This window comes from Cebus imitator, unplaced genomic scaffold (assembly GCF_001604975.1).
Source record: "Cebus imitator isolate Cc_AM_T3 unplaced genomic scaffold, Cebus_imitator-1.0 Scaffold124, whole genome shotgun sequence".
Lineage (NCBI taxonomy): Eukaryota > Metazoa > Chordata > Mammalia > Primates > Cebidae > Cebus > Cebus imitator.
Genome location: NW_016107439.1, coordinates 152,580 through 169,159, shown reverse-complemented (window position 1 = coordinate 169,159; position 16,580 = coordinate 152,580). Strand labels below are relative to the sequence as shown.

At 39.8% G+C, this 16,580-nt stretch overlaps 1 protein-coding gene across 11 annotated transcripts in view; it reads left to right on the top strand.

Annotated features, from left to right (window-relative positions):
• Window positions 1-1,494, top strand: part of EXOC1 (exocyst complex component 1) — a 50,835-nt gene extending 49,341 nt beyond the window's left edge. For 7 of the 11 annotated variants that reach the window (XM_017540226.2, XM_017540225.2, XM_017540224.2 and 4 more), the window contains one exon: window positions 808-1,494. In XM_017540226.2, the coding sequence (XP_017395715.1) occupies window positions 808-960 (153 nt within the window). In that variant the 3' untranslated portion in view covers window positions 961-1,494. The remainder of the gene's footprint in view (window positions 1-807) is intronic. The other 4 variants (XM_017540233.1, XM_017540230.1, XM_017540229.1 and 1 more) reach the window with 2 other exon arrangements.
• The last annotated feature ends 15,086 nt before the right edge of the window (window positions 1,495-16,580 follow it).

Here is a 16,580-nt window from a genome sequence, read left to right as displayed (position 1 = left end):
CAGGAATTTAGGATTTATGAGATGGAGGGTTTACAAAAAAAAAAAATTTGGAAGAATGCATTTCCTCAGCTGTCAAATAGGGAAGATGGTCATAATACCCACCCTCACCAAGTCATCATTAGACTTAATACTACTGTAATATATTCATAAAGTGCTTTTTACTGTGCTGATAAAGAGTAAGCTTCAATTAATGTAATCTTTTTAAGCTATTATGTCAATGTGTGTATCACATTGTGTCTTGATAGTTGTGTGCATATTAGTCCCCACTGTTAGATTGTAAATCACTTGATTGCAGATAATGGGTCTGACTCATTTTGCTGTCCTCCAAGGCATCAAGCAATGTTTTGCATCAACAATTTTAGATAAAGAAAATTTTAAATTTTATAGGAAATTAAAGCGTTACATTTTATGTAATCACTAGTCTTAGTTCTATGCATAATTGTGCATATCCACATCTGTGTTAGATATTGCAGTATATAAGATAATAGCTAAAATGTCGTGAGTGCTTACTTGTGTCAAACATGGTTCTAAGCACTTTATGTACATTTCTTATTTAATTCTCACAAAATTATGAGGAAGATCTTATCTTGGTTTATAGATGAGGAACTTGAGGCGCAGAGCAGTGATGTCATATACTGGAGGTCACAAATCTCATAAGTAAAAGTGACAAGGATTCTGGCTCCAGAATGCACATTCTTAGCTACTGTAGTATCCAAAGTCTTAGAATATGTCTTGACATTATTTCTGCATACCAGATTACATATTATTTCCATTCATGGTCTAATGACTTTTTTTAAAAAATAATAGGTGGTGTGGCACTCCATGCAAGATGAATTTATACGCCAGTATAAGCACTTTGAAGGTTTGATAGCTCGCTGCTATCCTGGATCTGGTGTTACAATGGAATTCACCATTCAGGACATTCTGGATTATTGTTCCAGCATTGCACAGTCCCACTAAACCTTGGGAAAGAAGGAAAGATAAGTGAATGAAGCATTTGAGTATACCAGACACTATACCAAAATACCAAGCAACTGTTTTGAGAACCCAGACTTATAATTTTACGTATTATTAAATGTTAGATAAATGGGTAGTACCATACTACAAATGTTTAAGTGCAGAATTACCAACCTATATAGCAGTTTTATTTGCCCTGTAGGTTGTGTACTAACTGAAGCATTTATGTCATCATCAAATGCCGTTAGCATTCCTCAGTGACAGGATGCGAAATTTTCCTTTATTGCTTACCTGCTTGTGTTCGAGAGTGGTTGTCCTATCTGTAATGCATTTGGAGTTCTTCAGCTTTCACTGCTTCTCTGTTGCTTGCTAATCATGTAACTATTAAAATACTGTACAAAATTGTTTTTTCACACTAACAAATGTGTATATGGAGGAGAGGGCTCATGTGATGATCATTTGTAAACTTAAATTTTTGAGGATTATGTGACTGTAATAATAAATGTGAAATAAATTTTCAAAAAAGTTGACACTTGATAATATTTTAAAGTCTATTATATGCCGTCTTCTATATTAAAGCAAATCCTTACAGAATCCATGTACAAAAATTAATTGCAAGTTTACATACCACAAAACACTTAAAAGTTTAATAGTAAGTAAGGTAAGCTGGGTGCAGTGGCCCATGCCTGTAATTCCAGCACTCTGGGACGCCAAGGAGGTAGGACTGATTGAGGCCAGGAATTTGAGACTAGCCTGGGCAACACAGTGAGACTCTGTCTCTACAGAAAAATAATTTTCTAAATTAGCCAGGTGTGGTGGCACATGACTATAAGCCACTTTAGAAGTGGAGGCAGGAGGACTGCTCTAGCCCAAGAGTTTGAGTGAGCTGTGATTATGCCACTGTACTCCATCCTGGGCAACACAGCAAGACACCATCACTTAACAAAAATAATAGCATCAAAGATGTTTAGTATTTAGAACTAACTCTAACAAAAGATGGGCTATATCCTGAATTGGATCCCTGCTAAAATTTTATGTTGATGCCCTAACCCCCCATGTGGCTACATTGAAGGTAGGGACTTTAAGGAGGTGATTAAGATTAAATGAGGTCAGAAGGGTAGAGACCCTGATTTAATTAGACTCAATGCCCTTGCAAGGAGAAGAAGAGACACCAGAGCTCGCTCTCCCTCCGCCAGGGGAGGGCACAATGAGAAGGCAGCTGTCTGCAAAGCAGGAAGAGAGCCCTCACCAGAACCTGACCATGCTGGTTCTCAGCATGCATGATCTGAGACTTCCAGCCCCAAGCTAATACAAGATGTATAAGATCTTTATGGAGAAATTATAACTACTGAAAGATATTAAAGAAGATCAAAATAAGTGAAGTATTCGTGTTTCCAGATACAAACACATACCAGATGCAAACACATACTAAAGTAGAAATAGCAGTTCTTGCTTTTTTTTTTTTTTTTTTTTGTGGAGAGACAGGATCTCTGCTCTGTTACCCAGGCTGGAGTGCAGTGGTGTGATGACAGCTCACTGCAGCCTCTACCTCCTGGGCTCAAGTGATCCTCCCACCTCAGCCTCCCAAGTAGCAGAGTACAGATGCACACCACCACATCTGGCTAATTTTATTTTTTGTAGAAATGGGGTCTCGCTATGTTGCTTAGGCTGGTCTCAAACTCCTGGGTTCAAGTAATCCATCTGCTTCAGCCTCCCAAAGCACTAGGATTGCAGGCGTGAGCCACTGTGCCGGCTGGCAGTTATTTTCAAGTTTCAGGATTTAGCACAGTTCCAGTCAAAATCACAACTGTCTTGGTTTGGTTTTGTTTCTGTAGGACTTGACAAGCTGATTCTAAAATGTATATGAAAGATCAAAAGACTAATGGCCAATACTCTCCTTGGAAGGTAGAAGGAGTTTCCTTATCAAGAATTATAATTAAAGCAGCATTTTATTGGTACGAAGATAAATAGACCAGTGGAACAAAACTGAGAGCACAGAGACAGAACCATACAAATATGGACTCTATTAATATTACCTGGGTGGCGTGGCATGGCAAGTCAGTGAGGAAATGACAGACTTGGAATAGGTGGTGCTGAGACATTCGGTAGTCCGTAAGAGAAAAGGTGAAATGAGCATCTATCTCACACCACACTCAAAATGAATTCCACGTGGACTGAATACCTAAATGTGAAAGGCAAAAACTATGGAACTTTTCAAAGACGGTGTAAGAAGGTATCTTTTTTTGCCTCAAAACAGAAGAATTTTGTTTAAAAAGACACAAAATTGCAAATTGGAAAAAATGAATAGATTTGACTATATTAAAAATAGGAACTTATGGTCATCTTTTGATGAAAGTGAAATGACAATCTACAAATTGAGAAAACATAACTGTAACACATGTCACAAAACAATCAGCATCCAAAGCCTATTTTTAAGCTTCCAAAAATCAGTTTAAAAAAAAAAACAGAACAAAAAAACCCAAAAAACTTAACACAGGCATTTCACAGAAGAAAGAAACAAAATGGCTATAAACGTATGAAGTGTTCACCTTTAATTGTTACCAAGGAAATGTGAATTTAAAAGGATGTGAAGCCACCAAAACACAAATGCTTCTACAATCACTTAAACCATTTGACATCTTCTAGTAAAGATGCATGTCATTTATGACTAAGTCATTCCAGTCTTAGCTATGTGCCCCAAAGGAATAGGTCTCTAAGATCCCGTATGTCCCTGCCAGACACCATCCCCTTCCTATCCTGATTTACAGATTAGGATAACCTACGTGCTTATAAATACAGGTGCCTGGGCCCCATACAGACATTAAATTTCAATTGGTCCAGTGTGGAGCCAAGCATCTATGATTTTTAAAACCTTTGCACTAATTCTGGTACTCTGAGGATTGAGAACCACTGCCATAAAGAAACATGTATTATGAATTAGTATTAGGTTGGTGCAAAAGTCATTGCTCTTAAACGTAATGGCAAAAACTGCAGTGAGTTTTGCACTAACCTAATACAAAGTCTAATCAAAGTTCCCATCAGTACTTTTGTTTGTAATAACAAAAAGCTGCAAACAACCCATATGTTCATAATAGTAGAAGGGGTAGACTAAGGTACAGAGTCATTCAATAGAATACCAACAGAGTGAAAATGAGTAAATTTTTGCTATACAAACAATGTAGATTAATGACCGGAAAATGATGTCAGATAAAAAAGGTAAATCACAAAAGAATACATGCAGTATGATCCTATTAATATAAAAGTTCAAAAACCTTTAAATAATATGCGGTTTGGGATGACAAATGTAAAACTAAAGAAAAGAGAATGATACAATTCTGGAGTGACTGGAGGAGCAGGAAAGGAAGGGGATGTGTCTGGCAGGGACATACAGGATTTTAAAGGCATATTAGAATATTCTTAAACTGGACAGTGGATACATAGATTTTATTGTATCCTGACACTTTATATCCTACATATACCTTATAATTTTTTTTTTCTTTTTGAGACAGAGTCTCACTCTGTTGCCCAAGCTGGAGTACAGTGGCATGATCACAGCCTGCTGCAGCATCGACGTCCTGGGCCCAAGCAATCCTCCCACCTCAGCCTCTTAGGTAACTGTGACTACAGGTATGTGCCACCATGCCCTGCCAATTTTTGTTTTTCTGTTTTGTTTTGTTTTTTTGAAGAAGGGTTTTCACTATGTTGCCCATGCTGGTCTCAGACTCCTGGCCTGAAGTGATCTGCCCACCTCAGCCTCCCAAAGTGCTGGGATTACAGGCGTGAGCCATCGTGCTCAGTCATAAATCTTATTTTATATCAATCCAACACTTGATTTAAATATTTAAAATCAAATTCATATATGTGGATATGCATATATCTTTACCAATAGAAAATAAAACCTGTCTTCATTAGCAGGCAGTGGTTAATTTTAATGTGATGGTATGGCTCTTACTTAAAAGGTGGTGGATAGCTCCCATCAGTTATAGTTTTGTAAACCTTAAAGATGTATACTAGTATTTGCTAGAAGCGATAACAAGAGAGGAACACAGAACCTTTAAACTACTGAAAATCATAACTTAGAGAATGCAAGAAGCAAGACAAAGCAACAGCCGTCTGCAACCAACGGTCTTGTGAGGGCAGCTTCTCTGCGTTCAGTAGCTCAGTCAACCTATCTGGATCTCATACAAGACAATGGGTCTTTCTAACAGTTATATATTTTGCCTAACTGGCTAGAAGAGAGGGTGGTGAAGAAGTTAAATTGAAGGAATATGTTCTGATCTGAATGTTACACTTGTCTCCATTTAATTTTAAGCAGCTTTTCCTGCCATCCTTTAATTTAAATTATGCTGCCCTGTAATTCCTGCATAGGAGCCTATTCTTTTCCTTCTTGGCACTTGCCAGATTTTGAAATATATTGATTTGTCTTTTTATTTCTTCACTATCTTGCCCCCCACACTTAGACTGCAAGGTTTATGATTTGCATCAAGACTGTTCTGTTTACCAATATCTATCTAGCACACGTAAGTACTTAATACATATTACATTTTGGGGGCTTGGGGGATTTTGTTTTGTTTTGTTTTGTTTTGTTTTGAGGCAAGGTCTTACTGTGTTTCCCAGGCTGGAGTGCAGTAACACAATCATAGCTCACTGCAGCCTCAACCTCCTGGTCTCAAGGGATCCTCCCACCTCAGCCTCCCAAAGTCCTGAGATGACAGACATAAGCCACAGCACCAGCCTAAATACTAAGTTTAGAAAGACAAGAGGTGAGCCGGACACTCTGGCATACGCTTGTAAGCCCAACACTTTGGGAGGCTGAGGCAGGTGGATCGCTTTGAGCTCAGGAGTTTAAGACCACCTGGGCAACATGGCAAAATCACATATCTACAAAAATTACAGAAATTATGGCTCACACCTATGATCACAACTACTCAGGAGGCTGAGGTGAGAGGATCACTTGAGTCCAGGAGGTGGAGGTTGCAGTGAGCCAAGATGGCATCACTACACTCCAGCCTAGATGACAGAGCAAGACCCTGTCTCAGAAAAAAAAAAAAAAGACAAAAAGTGAACAGGTCATTGTTAATTCATGGAAAGAGGAGACAGCAACTCCTATTTCTTTATATTGCCTTCAATGTCTGAAGCACAATCATATTCTCCATTGTCAGTTCCAGCTGGGTGGAGGCTCTGCTTGCTTTGTTCCCTGCTTAAGCCCAAAGCCTAATAGGCTGCCTTGCTTCAGGAGCTCAGTAACTAGATGTTGAAGACATACTCATGCCAGGGTCTGAGTGAAGGAGTTGTTATCAGGAAGTTGGCCCACAAAGTAAAGAAAATTGTGCTCTGCCTGTAATTCTTACTTCATATAGCACTCAATGAGAGATCTTGCACACACTATAGTATCAATTCAACCAATACCTGTGGATTGAATTAAGTTCATGAAGGGAACTCAGTGAACGTTATCTCCTAAGAATTTAGCCATGTACTCTTTATGAAGACAGTTTTCTACATCTACTCCTGTAAGGCCCTCTTCTAGACACTGTGGGCCATGGGGACTGCCTACTCTGCCTTACTGATAGAACTCTGGTTTTTTTTTTAGTCTTTCTCTGTCATCTAGGCTAGAGTGCAATGGCACTATCTCAGCTTACTGCAACCTCTGCTTTCTGGAGAACTCTTCTTTTTTTGTTGTTGTTTTTTGTTTGTTTGTTTTAATTACACTTTAAGTTCTGGGGTGCAAGTGCAGAATGTGCAGGTTACACAGGTATACAAGTGCCATGGTGGTTTGCTGCACCCATCAACCCGTGATCTACATTAGGTATTGCTTCTAATGCTATCCCTCCCCCAGGCCCTGACCCCCCGACAGGCCCTGGTGTGTGATGTTCCCCTCCCTGTGTTCATGTGTTCTCATTGTTCAAGTCCCACGAATGAGTGAGAAAATGCAGTGTTTGGTTTTCTGTTCTTGTGTTAGTTTGCTGAGAATGATGGTTTCCAGATTTAACTATGTCCCTGAAAAGGACATGAACTCATCCTTTTTTATGGCTGCATAGTATACCATGGTATATATGTGCCACATGTGGGCATTTGGGTTGGTTCCAAGCCTTTGTTATTGTGAACAGTGCTTTAATAAGCATACATGTGCATGTGTCTTTATGGTAGAATGATTTATAATCCTTTGGGTAGATACCCAGTAATGGGATTGCTGAGTCAAATGGTATTTCTAAGAACTCTGCTTTTTACAAGGCAGGAACATGCCCAGACTAAGGTGAAGAATTGAGATTGGCACAAAGCTTTGGATCCCAATCTGCTGCCTATTAAAATTACTAGGGAAGTGTTTTAAAAAAAAAAAATACTGATATCTGCAACCCACTTCAGCCAAATAAGAATCTCTGGCCGAGAGCAGTGGCTTACCCTGTAATCCCAACACTTTAGGAGACTAAGGTAGGTAGATCATTTGAGCCCACGAGTTCAAGACCAGCCTAGGCAACATACTGGAAATTTGTCTCTACAAAAAATAAAAAAGAATTAGCTGGGCATGGTCGTGCACACCTATAATCCCAGCTACTTAAGAGGCTGAGGTGGAGGATCGCGTGAGCCCAGGAGATCAAGGCTGCAATGAGCTGTGATCACGCCACTACACTCCAGCTTGGACGACAGAGTGAGACCCTGTCTCAATACATACATGCATACATACATACATACATACATACTACCTCAGGATTTTCCCAAGCATAGTAATCATAATTTAAAATCTTGTTATTCAAAAATTGCACTTCAGAATATCCATATACAACCCAAAGTATGAGATCTATAACTTCATAGTGATTTTTTTTTCTAGAAGCATTCTATGAAAAGCAAGAGAATATTCAATCAACAGTAGCCTGGCTCTAGCCATTTGCAATTAAAATGAGAAGGTGAAATGTGATACCAGACACTATTGTAGATTAGAACAGCATTTTGTTTCATTAATGGTTTTATAAACCTGATTTTACTACTCAAGAGTATTAAGAAATTGTTTCTGTGTTGAGCGAACCAGCACATTACTTTTAAAGAGACATGCCGTTCGTCTTCAGGGCTAATAGAGAACAGAAGCTATGTCCTTGTTTGGGAAGAAAAGATGAACTGAAAACCTTACTGGATGAGTATACAAATGCCCTGGTGAGCATTTTGAAATGAGAGATATTAGTTTCGTTTCTTGTGTCCAACATGAGGGGAAAGGTAGGAGGTTTTATACTGAGGGATCAAAGAAAAATGTAGACCATTGAATGATATGTGTACATTCACAGCAAATATATAAAAGTAACATGTATATAAACAGTAGAGTATGGGCACAGTCATTTAAAATTTTAGAAGATTGAGCTTAAATTTATTTAAGGGTTATCTAGATGTTGCTATTAAGCATTAGGGGGTTTTATTTAAGTTTCATTGAGTAAGGAATCATATAGAATAAAAAAAATTCTTACCCAAACTGTTACACTTATTTACTGGGTAACTTTAGATAAGTTATTTAACATTTTTGGGTCTTGAGAAGCACAGTCACTATACTTTTGTGTCTTGTACATAACACATCGTTATATGTGCAGAAAAGTTTGAGGGTTATTTAGGAGAAATTTTATGTTGTTTCATTCGAATTTAACATATCTGGCATTTGCTATATTTTAAGAGAGACATTTATCCCTTGGATAGTTTGCGTGAGCCAACAGTTAGTTTATCCCCCAGGCTTTGCCAAGTTGCAACTAAGCCAATATTGATTGCTCTTCAACAACTTCAAGGTCAACATTGACCAGTCAATATTATAGCACTGAGGCCAGGACAACTTTCTAAAAGGATTTTAAAGTGCTGGAAGAATATATTTAATCCAAAATACCACATACTTTCCTAAGAAAGCTTGGCGACCCCAAAATTTAATATGAATAAAAATAATCTGAAAGCAGTATTAAAATTTACTTATAACTGTCCTTGAAATTTATAAACCAAGTTTACTTTAAATTAATGATAGCTATAAATGTACAGTGTCTACCCTGTGCTCATAAAAATTCATGTCCATATTTATTTATTCAGAAGGAGTAATCTGCTGTAAGATTGATCAAACCATGAAGTCTATCACAGTGAACAGGACTCCAAGTAAAAGAGAGAAGGAGACTCTGACTTTTATTGATGAAGCCTGCGTGATGTGCCTCTCCCTAGAGCACCATTCTAAGCATTCTGATTTTTCTGCTGCTTCTCAGAATTCCTTGTCCTTTAAATAATTTCTTGCTGTCTATTCTTGTCTTTGGACATATATATGTGGTTTCTTTTTCTGTCTGAAAAATTACATTGCTTTTCACCAGAAAGTAAAAGATTTCTCAAATTACTCTATAAATGAGTCTGTCTCTCATTGTATATCACAGTAGAGTCCTGTTGCATCCTGGTGGGAATATCCACCACTGTCCCTACTCTCAACAGGGACTTGGCATATATATGACTAAACTAACTGGACCAAGCAGACAATCTACCTCTCTGCCAGGAATCGGAATCTTGAGCAGAGTGACGCTGGGTGGAATGAAGGTAGTTGGAGTTAAGTCCTTCTTGTGATCATACCAAAAGAGACTGCCCATAAGTTTATTCTAGAAAGACCCCAAGAGTTGTCCAGGTTTCTATCCCACCTCAAGGTCAGGTGGTTCTGTTTACCTTTGATTCTGTGAATTACCCAATATTCTTCCATGCTAGAGTATAGGAGTGGTAGGAAGTACTTAAGTTAGCCGAAGCCAGTTTCTGTAGCTTGCAAACAAAGACCTCCAATTGATACAAGCATAAAACATGTATATACACAAAACAAATAAACTGTGTAAGACAATACAGAAAAAAAAATCATGGATGCCAAACAAACGACACAGATAGCACATGTGGTAATAGCTCAGAGAGAGGAGCTAGATATGTCTATGGTCTGATAAAGGAAGATTTTATAAAGGAAATGGGTTATGTGTCTTTGAGTTACTGTTGCCCATCCATTGGGCAGCGTCTATGAAAGATCAGTAGCAGTATAGCATTAAGAGCTCAGGCTCTAAGTCAGAGAAAACTTGGGCTCAAATCCTGACTCTGTCTGGTTATATAATTTTATACAGGTAAGTTAACCTCTTTGTGCCTCATTTTATTTGTAAAACTTAAGGATTAATACTCATATGATAGGTTCACTGTAAGCATTAAATCAGATAATGTTTGTAAAATGCTTAGCACAGTACTAATATGTACTCAATTTTAAAAAGAAATGGGCTGGGCACTGTGGCTCATGCCTATAATCCCAGCACTTTGGGAGGCCAAGACGGGAGGATTACTTGAGTCCAGGAGTTTGGGACCAGCCTAGGCAACGTAGCAAGATCCCTGCCTCTACAAAAAATTTAAAAATTAGCTGGGCATTGTGTGTTATAAACCCTCTGTTGCCTGTAGCCCCAGCTACTTGGGAGGCTGAGGTGAGAGGATCACTTGAGCCCAGGAGGTTGAGGCCACGATGAGCCATGTTTGTGCCACTTCACTCCAGCTTGGACAACACAGGAAGACCCTGTCTCAAAAATAAATTAATTAATTAAATTTTAAAAATGAAATGAATCAATGGTGTGTTTCTTGGCAATGATTGGGAACTCAAACTCAAATCTCCAGGGTGAATGGATGAAATGGTACAATATCCTTGGTCCAAGAAAAGGACCACACTAGAAAGGAATCCATGCCTCTTACTGCCTCCTATCCAAGCCCCAACCCACCCCTACCCTGTCACACATGAATACATTTTCTCAGGATAGCGAGAATCTCATCAAGGGCTTTGTGAAGCTTTAATTATCCACAAAGTCTTTAATAGTGTGCCAAAGTCATTTCATTCACCTGGTAGTAACCCTGTGAAGTAAGCGTTCTTATCACTGTTACATACAGAGGGCACAATGTCTTCACCCAGGCCACAGTATCACCCAAAGATTAAGAAATAGATTTTCATCAGTTTGCTACCTTCCTTAAATTATTAACCCTCTGTTGCTTTTATATTTGGCCAAACATGACCTAGAAGGCAACTATTTTAACAATTTTTTTAAAAAAACGGAGTTTTGCTCTTGTTGCCCAGGCTGGACTGCAATGGTGTGACCTTGGCTCACTGCAACCTCTGCCTCCCAGGGTTCAAGCGATTCTCCTGCCTTAGCCTCCAGAGTAGCTGGGATCACAGGCATCTGCCACAAAGCCCAGCTAATTTTTTGTATTTTCAGTAGAGATGGTGTTTAACCATGTTGGTCAGGCTGGTCTCGAACTCCTGACCGCAGGTGATCAGCCAGCCTCAGCGTCCCAAAGTGCTGGGATTACAGGCATGAGCCACTGTGCCCAGCCAATTTCTTTTCATAAGAAAACCTTTCAGAATTTTTTAAACAAGATCTACTTTAGCTTTCCTGGAGAGAAAAAATTATCCTTTACAATTTAAGATCCTTGAGAGAGATGTAGGCCCATAAGTATAATCAATTTAAAGGTGATATTCTAGAAGTATCCATAATAAGTTGGAGGAACAGATACTTGCTGGGAGATTTTAGGGAGCCTTGATACTTTTTTTTCTGCTACTCCATATAATCCGTTCTTCTCATAGGAGCCAAAATGGCATTTTAAAGTATGAACAGATCACACATACTTCCTTGTTTACATTTGTTCCAGTTATTATAGCATGTAACAAATTACCCCAAACTGCAGTGAGGGGAAAAACAACCATTTTGTAGTGCTCGTGGATTCTGTGGACGAGGATTCAGGCCCAGCAGAGATGGTGTTGTCTTTGCTCCATGATGTCTGGGAGCTCATTTGCTGCAACTCAGGCTGGGACTGCAGTCATCTGAACACTCCTTTTCTTGCAGGACTGGCTGTTGGCTGGGAGCTTCAGGCCCCTCCAGATGGTTTCTCTATGAAGACTTTATGCTTTCTTACAGTGTGGTGGCTAGGTTCCAAGGGAAGGTGTTAGAGGAGAGAGAGAGAGACAGAGAGAGAGAGATTATGACCTACCTGCAAAAGTCACCTTGACTCACTTCTGCCATATTTGATTGGTCAGAGAAGTGATATGCCCCTTGCCTACCCTCATACTGAGGGAACATACACTCTACCTCTCAATGGAGAGTGTCAGCCACTTTGTAAAAAGAGCATGTGGACGGGATATATAGCGTGGCAGCTCTTTCGAAAATTCCATCTGCCACAATGAGGCCTGGCTCAGAGTAGGTGTTCAGCACATATTTGTTGAGGGAGGAACTGGGTCAATAAAAAGGAATAGTGTTTACTCTGAGCCTGAAAAGATAAGCTACTGAGATTTTGTTTTTTGTTTTGGTTTTTTGAGACAGGGTCTCCCTCTGATGCCCAAGGTGAGTGCAGTGGCATGATCTCACCGCAGCTTCAGCCTCCTGGGCTCAAGTGATCCTCCTGCCTCAGCCTCCTGTGTAGCTGGGACTATAGGTGCACACTACCACATCTGACTTTTTTTTTTTTTTTTTTTTTTGGAAGAGATGGGCTGGTCTCGAACTCCTGGGCTCAAGTGATCTTCCCACCTCAGCTTCCCAAAGTATTGGAATTACAGTCATGAGCCACTGTGCCCAGATGAGATTTTTTAAAAACAGCTTTACTGAGGTATATAATTCACATATCATACAACTTAAATACAAAATGTGACCTTTACAATCAATGGCTTTTAGTTTATTTGCAGAATTGTGTAACCATTACCACTAATTCCAGAACATATTTTATCACCCCAGAAAGAAACCCCGTACCCACTAGCATTCACCCTCCATTTCCCTCCAACCCCTAGCAACCACAAACCTACTTTCTTTATAAGTAGATGCACCTATTTTGATATTTTTGTACAAACGACTGGAATCATAGGTAGTATTTTCTGATTGACTTGTTTCACTTAACATCATATTTTTAATATGTTGTTAAAAATATGTTGTGGCATGTATCAAAAGTTTCACTCCCTTTTATTGCCAAATAATATTTCATTTTATGGACATACATTTTATTCATCCATTCATCAGTTGATAGAAATTTGGGTTTTTATTTTAGCTATTGTGAATTCTGTTGCTCCGAACATTTGAGTACATTTTTGACGGGAAGCACTCTTTTATTTCTTCTGAACGTATATCTGGGAGAGGAATTGGTGGGTCATATGGTAAGTCTATGTTTAACTTTTTGTGGAACCGCCAAACTGTTTTCCAAAGTGGCTATACTATTTTACGTTCCCAGCAGCCATGTGTGAGAGTTTCGATTTTGCCACATCCTTGCCAACACTTGTTATTACCTGTCTTTTGGATTATAGCCATTTTAGTGGATGTGAAATAGTTTTTCATTATGATTTGCCCATATGGATGATTTATCTGTTTCTGATGAATAATGATGATGAGCATCGTTTGATGTGCTTTTTGGCCACTCACGTATCTTCTTTAGAGAAATGTGTATTTAAATCATTTGCCCATTTTAAAATTGGGTTGTCTCTTTATTATCAAGTTGTCAGCATTCTTCAACATATCTTGAATTTAAGTTCCTCTTCAGATATATAATTTGCAGAAAATTTTTCCTATTCTGCAGAAAAAACTCTTTTTTTGATGTTATCCTTTTAGTATAAAATATTTTAGTTTTGATGGAGCCCAATTCATCTATTTTTTTTTCTTTTGTCACCGTATGCTCATGGTATTGTATCTAAGAAACCATAGTCTAACAAGCAAGTTTTTTTATAGCTAAGGAAAATTTGGGTGTGGGAGAGAAATAACAATGGGGAAAGAGCCATGTAAGTTAAGGCATGGGAGAATGAAAGCACCTGGCAAGACGTTTTCAGAATTCAACATATTTGGAGGCAGAAGGATAGAGAGGGGGGAGTCTACAGTGCCCAGAGCATGAAGGATTTGTATACAACAGAGGGGTAGAGATTTGAGAGTCATTACCATAGGGGCAGTAGCAGAATTCACAGAAGTCTGTTCGATTGCTCAGTGTATTATATACTAAGAAGAGAAGAGCTCTGAAGCTCGAACTCTGGGGAATGCCAAAATTTAGAGAGGATAAGGAGCTCACAATGGAGGTTGACCAAGAGTGGCCAAAGAGGTAAGGGGTAATCAGGAAGAGACTGTGCTACAGGGACCAAGAGAAGAACATGTTCCAGAAAGAAAGGTGTGATCCACAGCATCCAACAGTGGTTAAATAAGAGAAGGATGGAAAGAGTCCACTAAAATTGGCATTGGGTTGGTCATTGCTGACCTTGGTCAAGGCATATCAGCGCTTCGGTAGCAGAGAGAAAGACTGACTGTGGTAGAATTAAGTGCAAAGGTGCATAGGAAGGTTTAAGGTATTAAGGAACCACTCTTTCCAGAAGCTTGATTGTGAAGAAAAGAACAATAATCCCAGCACTTTGGGAGGCCGAGTTAGGCAGATCATGAGATCAGGAGATTGAGATCATTCTGGCCAACATGTTGAAACCCCGTGTCTACTAAAAGTGCAAAAATTAACTGAGCATGATGGTGTGTGCCTGTAATCCCAGCTACTCAGGAGGCTGAGGCAGGAGAATCGCTTGAACCAGGAAGTCAGAGGTAGCAGTGAACCAAGATCAGGCCACTGCATTCCAGCCTTGTGACAGAGCCAGACTCCATGTCAAAAAAAAGAAAAGAACTGTAGTAACCCAGATGAATACTCACAGTCAAAGCCAGGATTTTATTTAAATGAACTTGAGCACATGTATCTGTCAGAGTTCAGTGAAGGAAATAAGAAGCATAATAGGTATTTGAAGAAGGATTTAGGCTGGGCAAGGTGCCTCACACCTGTAATCCCAACACTTTGGGAGACCGAGGCAGGCAGATTGCTTAAGCACAGGAGTTTGAGAGCAGCCTGGGCAACATGGCAAAACCACATCTCTACTAAAAATACACACACACACAAAAATTTGCCAGGCGAGGTGACTTATGCCTGTAAACCCAGCAGTTTGGGAGGCTGAGGTGGGCAGATCACCTGAGGTTGGGACTTCAAGACCAGCCTAATCAACATGGAGAAACTCCATCTCTACTAAAAATACAAAATTAGCTGGGCATGGTGGCACATGCCTGTAATCCCAGCTATTCGGGAGGCTGAGGCAAAAGAATCGCTTAAACCCAGGAGGTGGAGGTTGTGGTGAGCAGAGATTGTGCCATTGCACTCCAGACTGGGCAACAAGAGTGAAACACTGCCACACACACACAAAAAAATTTGCCGGGCATGCTGGTGCCCGTCAGTCGTCCCAGGTACTCGGGAGGCTGAGATGGGAGGATTATTTGAGCCTAGGAGGTCAGGATTGTAGTGAGCTGTGATCGTGACACTCCACTTCAGCCTGGCTGACAGAGAAAGACACTGTCTCAAAAAATAATAACAATTCATTCATTCATGAAATTGTGTGCTTACAAAATCGGTGGAAGTGCTGGAGGGCCAGAAGTCAAAGGGCCATCACTGAACTTTTGGCTTCAAGATGACATCACTCCTGCTGTAATCCACAGCTTCCACCGCTGCTACCACTGAAGCTGCCACACCATAGCCTTCCGCTCCACCTCCAAGATAGCAAAGGGGAGAAGGACGAGAGCTGGTTTAGATGACGGTGGATTCGGAAGCAGGAAGTGAAGATTTCCCATATGTAGCAACCCAAACATATACTGGTTAGAAACAGAGCCCTATTTCCAAATGGGTAGTCCTTTGTGATTATCCCAGAGCACGGTGTACCAAACACTGCAGTCAGAATGTATTGTCTGGTTTAATTTTCACAACAAGCACACTAAGGGAGGTCAGCGGCCCATGTGAGCAGTTTTCCAAGTCACATGACTAGGAAATGATGCAGCCACAATTCCAACCCTGGCTTGTCTGACTTCAACTGTGCTTCCCTGACACAGCCACCAAGCAAAGACATTTGCTACCTGGCTGCTTGGGACAAAGCAGAGAAGAAGGGCTTTTATTCTCAACCAACCTTCCAAGAAATTGGTTTAGAATACTCCAAAACAACCTCAAAAAGAGCCCAGCTCACCAGTCCTGGAAACTAGACATAAACTGGGTCCTGTTTCTTATGTCTATGCCAACAATCGATTCACTGGCTTGGCATGACTCGTCCCCATTTTAACAGCCTGTCAAAGTTATGTCTTCTTTAATTTAAAAAAGATCATATTACTGCCTTTTAAGACATTGACAAATCCAGTTGATTAATCACCAGTGCATTCCATGTTACTTTATCACATTAGAGAGCAGAGGCTATATTGGCTATGCTTTATGACACATCAAAAATAAAATAAGACATGACAGCTTTGAATATTACTGCTTGGTAAAAACAGTGATTAAACAGTGATAAAATGCCTTGTCATCATCTAATATCTCCATTCTATTACTCAGTGTAAGGTCACTTATATATGAAGCACTTATAATAGGAAGCAATTAAAAGAAACCTGTAAATAAAGTATCATAGGCCAGGCACAGTGGCTCACACCTGTAATCCCAACACTTTAGGAGGCCAAGGCGGGAAGGTTGTTTGAGCCCAGGAGTTCAAAACCAGCCTGGGCAACACAGCAACCCCATTTCCACCAGAAAAAAAATGTTTTATTCAATTAGCCAGGCTTGGTGGTAGGTGCCTGTAGTCCCAGCTACTAAAGAGGCTGAGGTGG